Source organism: Oncorhynchus clarkii, chromosome 10, assembly GCF_045791955.1.
Source record: "Oncorhynchus clarkii lewisi isolate Uvic-CL-2024 chromosome 10, UVic_Ocla_1.0, whole genome shotgun sequence".
Classification (NCBI taxonomy): Eukaryota; Metazoa; Chordata; class Actinopteri; order Salmoniformes; family Salmonidae; genus Oncorhynchus; species Oncorhynchus clarkii.
In genome coordinates this window covers 75,987,602-75,993,898 of record NC_092156.1, presented here as the reverse complement: position 1 = coordinate 75,993,898, position 6,297 = coordinate 75,987,602, and the positions used below count along the sequence as shown (strand labels likewise).

The 6,297-nt window shown below is 43.3% G+C and overlaps 1 protein-coding gene across 1 annotated transcript; it reads left to right on the top strand.

The window, feature by feature from the left end:
* The first annotated feature begins 863 nt into the window (after positions 1-863).
* On the top strand, positions 864-4,495 carry LOC139419350 (phosducin-like protein 3). The gene is made up of 6 exons (XM_071169289.1): positions 864-869; positions 1,842-1,923; positions 2,160-2,467; positions 2,891-3,042; positions 3,744-3,952; positions 4,318-4,495. Exons 1-6 carry the CDS (start codon positions 864-866, stop codon positions 4,479-4,481), a joined length of 921 nt encoding a protein of 306 aa, XP_071025390.1. The 3' UTR covers positions 4,482-4,495.
* Positions 4,496-6,297: the final 1,802 nt, after the last annotated feature.

Sequence of the window (6,297 nt, the reverse complement as noted above, 5' to 3'; positions counted from 1 at the left end):
GAGGAGGCAGGTAGCCTGGTGGTTAGAGAAGGCAGGTAGCCTAGTGGTTAGAGGAGGCAGGTAGCCTAATGGTTAGAGGAGGCAGGTAGCCTGGTGGTTAGAGAAGGCAGGTAGCCTAGTGGTTAGAGGAGGCAGGTAGCCTGGTGGTTAGAGGAGGCAGGTAGCCTGGTGGTTAGAGAAGGCAGGTAGCCTAGTGGTTAGAGGAGGCAGGTAGCCTGGTGGTTAGAGGAGGCAGGTAGCCTGGTGGTTAGAGGAGGCAGGTAGCCTAGTGGTTAGAGGAGGCAGGTAGCCTAGTGGTTAGAGGAGGCAGGTAGCCTAGTGTTTAGAGGAGGCAGGTAGCCTAGTGGTTAGAGGAGGCAGGTAGCCTGGTGGTTAGAGGAGGCAGGTAGCCTAGTGGTTAGAGCGTTGGACTAGTAACCGAAAGGTTGCTAGATCGAATCCCCAAGCCGAAAAGGTAAATATCTGCCCCTAAACAAGGCAGTTAACCCACTGTCCATCACTGACTTGCCTAGTTAAATAAAGGTACAATTTAATAAGTAGAGTCGATGATATTGCAACTAAATAGTTAACATTTATTGATCAATCCCTTGAAAACGGCACTCCGTTGTCAATGGTTTTAGCGGAGCTGCGGGTCTCCTTGTCCCCCCCCCAGCAGGCAAATTGAACGCCTCCCACCGTATTGTGACGTTGTATTGATGACGACCTATCAGAATGAGTTCTATAAACGGTTCCAGTTCCAACTCAACTCCATTATGACATCACGGTCTTTGTGTTTTGATTTGAATGTCAACTTGTTTCTGTGCTGCTATGTGACAGAATGTTCATATTTCCATGCATATTGATCTGAGCATCTTTGAGGAACAATGCAGGTGAGTACTGAGTAGGCTAAATTATGATCTAAACCTCCCCCCCACAAATTAAAAGCTCAATAGCTAAATTTTGATAGTTTAAATACATTATTTGTAGAGGCTGCTGCCTAATGTTTTCAGGTTTATACAGTACTCAATACATTTATCTGTGATACGACGAGCTCCTAAATGTGTAAATCAACATATGGAAGTGTTGTAAGATGATCCTACCATGGATTATTTAGCTACTTGATTGAGAATTTTAGGACCCCTGTAAATATTTATAAAAAACAATATATATATATATATATATATATTTATTTATTTTTTTGGCCTTCGCTACTTTAGCCCATAGAAATGCATCGAGAGGAACACAATTTATAAATGGCAGAACACAGAGTCAAAAAATAAGGTTTTGAAGTGTCTGTCCTGTAGATAAGAGATATAAGAAAGCTCAGAAAGAAATACATATTTGTTTATTTTGTTGGCACAAAACTACTTCCATAAATCCGTATTTTTTTTTTTTACAACTGGCACCGGGTTACCTTCAGATGAGTCCCGTGACATTTGTGGGGGTCGTAGAGAAAAACGGAGACCACCATCTTGTTCGTGAGAGTCTCCCCTTTCCATAGTGGGGTCACAAATGATTTGGAAGCTACAGACGATTTTCGGGATGTCTCCTGAGCTGACAAACAGCGTGGTGGCTCTGCCACTTTCACCCACAGACGTGGAAGGGAGACGTCGGCGGATGTGGTGGATTGAGACGCAGCCCATTCAAAAATATGTCTCTAGATTAAACAGAAGATTTTGATAGGGACTTTTAAAAAAGTATGTTAATTAGATTGCCACACGGGTACGTCTCTTAAGGACTAGTCTGATTAGCCTCCTACAATGTGGAAGAAAGACGTATTGTCAGCTTGTTTGTTTACTCTCCTTGTTTGTTTACTGTGGTTTTTTGTTTTAAATCTGTAAACGTGTTTGTTTACCTCCCAGCAAGCCAATGAAAACCAAGCCAGGAGAGATAGGAGCTGCTTTGAGAGCCTGACCTTATGGGACCTGAAGAGCCACAACCACAGTAGGCTGAAACACACAGAGACACACACACACACACACACACACACACACACACACACACACACACACACACACACACAAAGACAGACAGACACCATGTCTATTTGTGCTATCATGCCAACTGCCTTGTCTCTCATTGTCATGCCAGAACTGGGACCTGTGGTAATGAACCACAGAGTTGGGTTCATTTTCTCATCCGAGACCTTTCCTCCCTCTTAGATCCTTCTCTGTGGTTAGTTAAAAACAGAGAAGAAGATGTGGAATACCAGGAGAGAAGCGAGAGTGAGGAAGGAGATGAGGAGGAAGAGTATGTATGTGTGATAATAGAAGGGTCAGACTTTGAGGAAGATGAGGAGGAAGAGGAAGAGGAGGAGGAATACGAGGTTACATGTGTAGGGGAGTATGAGGAGGAAGAGGAGTGTTTGTTAGAGGTTGTGGTGAAAGAGGAGGGAGTAGAGGAGGACGAAGAAGAAAGAGTGGAGAGGTATGAGAAGGAGAAGAAAGAGAAGGAAGAGGAAGAAGAGAAGGGAGAGAATAAAGAGAAGGTAGAGGTAGAAGAAGAAGAAGAAGAAGAAGAAGAGAAGGGAGAGAATAAAGAGAAGGTAGAGGTAGAAGAAGAAGAAGAAGAAGAAGAAGAGAAGGGAGAGAATAAAGAGAAGGTAGAGGTAGAAGAAGAAGAAGAAGAAGAAGAAGAGAAGGGAGAGAATAAAGAGAAGGTAGAGGTAGAAGAAGAAGAAGAAGAAGAAGAAGAGAAGGGAGAGAATAAAGAGAAGGTAGAGGTAGAAGAAGAAGAAGAAGAAGAAGAGAAGGGAGAGAATAAAGAGAAGGTAGAGGTAGAAGAAGAAGAAGAAGAAGAGAAGGAAGAGGAAGAAGAGAAGGGAGAGAATAAAGAGAAGGTAGAGGTAGAAGAAGAAGAAGAAGAGGAGGAGGAGACAGCCAACACATATCCCAGGTGTGTCCATCATCAGGGCCTGAAACTGAGTGTGAAGGGGCTGAGAGGGAGACAGACAGGAGAGGAGAAGTACGGTCGGCTCAGAGAGATCCTAGGAGACCAGTATGTCAGGGAGGTTACCTGCGCCCCTGAAGGAGATAGAGTGGTCCTCCACCTCTATCACCCTAGGTGAGAGAGTTAGTTTGGACCTGAGCTGGTCTGGAGTCACTTACTGTATAAGGAGAGACATAGACATCTATTATGATTCAACTCACAGAACTGGCCTAGGATCAGTTTATACAACGCTAGTCATGATGACTATTAAAGCTTCAGCTCATACCGCTATCTTAAATATCTTTAGAGTCAGTTTGATGCTAAAGTAAGCTCTCTCTCTTTCTCTCACCCTCATTCTCCCCATTGCTCTCTCTGTCTCTCCTTTTCTCTCTTTCTCTCCCCCTCTCTCTCTGTTTCAATCTCTCTCTCTCTCCACCTCCCTACCTCCTTCTCCCTCCTCTTCCTCCTTCTCTTTCCCGCTCCCTCCCCTCTCTCTCTCTCTCTCTCGCCTTTTCTCTCTTTCTCTCTTTCTCTCTCTTTCTCTCCCCCTCTCTGTCTCTCTCTGTGTCAATCTCTCTCTCTCCACATCCCTACCTCCTTCTCCCTCCTCTCTCTCCTTCCCCCTCTCTCGCTCTCTCTCTCTCTTTCTCTCCTTTTCTCTCTTTCTCTCACCCTCTCTCTGTTTCCATCTCTCTCTCTACCTCCCTACCTCGTCCTCCCTCCTTCTCCCCCTCTCTCTCCTTCTCCCTCCTCTCTCTCCTCTCTCTACCTCCCTACCTCCTTCTCCCTCCTTCTCTCCCCCTCCCCCCCCCCCCCCCCCCTCTCTCTCTCTGCAGTGTACCTATGTGTTCCCTGTTGAATCACCACTTCAGTCACCTGGCCACTAAATTCCCTGAGTGCAAGTTCCTGATGATCCTCGCCGGGCAGTGTGTCCCCAACTACCCTGTCAGCCACCTCCCCACCCTGTTCATCTACGACTCAGGATGTATCATCAACTCACTGATAGGAGAGAAGGCCTGTGGAGGGAGGAACGTATTGGAAGATGGTGAGAACACACACACACACACATACGCACACACACAAATACACATGCGCGCACACACACACAAATACACAAATGCACACTAACACAAATACACATGCGAGACACACACACACACACACACACACACAAATGCACATGTGCACACACACACACAAATACACATGCGCACACACACACAAATGCACATATGCACACACACACAAATACACATATGCACACACACACAAATACACATGCGCACACACACACAAATACACATGCGCATACACACACACAGACAGACACACACACACACACACACACACACACACACTCTCTCTCTGTCTCTCTCTCTCTCTCTCTCTCTAACCTCTGACCCCCTGCAGAGCTGAAGTGGATGCTGGCCCAGTCGGGAGCGTTTGTGATTGACAGCTACGAGGCCTTATACCAGGAGGGCACGCCCATCACGACGCCGCGTTCGGAACAGGAACAGGAAGACGACAGCGACGACCAGTCTGATCACTATGACAACCAAGGCGCCGAGGTGTAGTCATGGTTACAGGAACAAAGAGACAGCAGTGTAGAACTCTATGACATCATGAAACATATGTGTAAACTCTGATATAAAATCCCATTCATAAATGTTGGCTACTGTTGACTCATTACTCATTAAATCTGATCCAGATCAGATTTAATACAGGTGTAGGTAGCTACTCATATTGACTCGTTACATGATGTGATCCAGATCAGATTTAATACAGGTGTAGGTAGCTACTCATATTAACTTGTTACATGATGTGATCCAGATCAGATTTAATACAGGTGTAGGTAGCTACTCATATTAACTTGTTACATGATGTGATCCAGATCAGATTTAATACAGGTGTAGGTAGCTACTCATATTAACTTGTTACATGATGTGATCCAGATCAGATTTAATACAGGTGTAGGTAGCTACTCATATTGACTCGTTACATGATGTGATCCAGATCAGATTTAATACAGGTGTAGGTAGCTACTCATATTAACTTGTTACATGATGTGATCCAGATCAGATTTAATACAGGTGTAGGTAGCTACTCATATTAACTTGTTACATGATGTGATCCAGATCAGATTTAATACAGGTGTAGGTAGCTACTCATATTAACTTGTTACATGATGTGATCCAGATCAGATTTAATACAGGTGTAGGTAGCCACTCATATTAACTTGTTACATGATGTGATCCAGATCAGATTTAATACAGGTGTAGGTAGCTACTCATATTGACTCATTACATGATGTGATCCAGATCAGATTTAATACAGGTGTAGGTAGCTACTCATATTAACTTGTTACACGATGTGATCCAGATCAGATTTAATACAGGTGTAGGTAGCCACTCATATTAACTTGTTACATGATGTGATCCAGATCAGATTTAATACAGGTGTAGGTAGCTACTCATATTGACTCATTACATGATGTGATCCAGATCAGATTTAATACAGGTGTAGGTAGCTACTCATATTGACTCGTTACATGATGTGATCCAGATCAGATTTAATACAGGTGTAGGTAGCCACTCATATCAACTCATTACATGTGATCCAGATCAGATTTAATACAGGTGTAGGTAGCTACTCATTAACTCATTACATGATGTGATCCAGATCAGATTTAATACAGGTGTAGGTAGCCACTCATATCAACTCATTACATGTGATCCAGATCAGATTTAATACAGGTGTAGGTAGCCACTCATATCAACTCATTACATGTGATCCAGATCAGATTTAATACTGGGTTAAATGCGGAAGACACATTTCAGTTGAATACATTCAGTTGGACAACAGACCAGGTATCCCCCCCCTTTTCCCTTTCCTAACTCATATTGAGCTAATTTGTTGTTTTATAATATGCTGTAATAAAGTATGTTATATCTTATTTTATAAACATGTCAGTCTCTAATGTCTCAGTCTGCTGCAGTTCAACATCATAGGATAGATTCTATATCAGTCTGCTGCAGTTCAACATCATAGGATAGATTCTATATCAGTCTGCTGCAGTTCAACATCATAGGACAGATTCTATATCAGTCTGCTGCAGTTCAACATCATAGGATAGATTCTATGTCAGTAGACTGCAGTTCAACATCATAGGATAGATTATATATCAGTCTGCTGCAGTTCAACATCATAGGACAGATTCTATATCAGTCTGCTGCAGTTCAACATCATAGGATAGATTCTATGTCTCAGTCTGCTCCAGTTCAACATCATAGGATAGATTCTATGTCAGTAGACTGCAGTTCAACATCATAGGATAGATTCTATCTCAGTCTGCTCCAGTTCAACATCATAGGATAGATTCTATATCAGTCT

Bases quoted from the DNA above. Each gene is read 5' to 3' on its own strand.
- LOC139419350 (XM_071169289.1), top strand. The intron at 1,924-2,159 runs GTAGGCTGAAAC...CTCTGTGGTTAG, and splicing joins CCTGAAGAGCCACAACCACA to TTAAAAACAGAGAAGAAGAT. The intron at 2,468-2,890 runs GTAGAGGTAGAA...GTCCATCATCAG, and splicing joins AGGGAGAGAATAAAGAGAAG to GGCCTGAAACTGAGTGTGAA.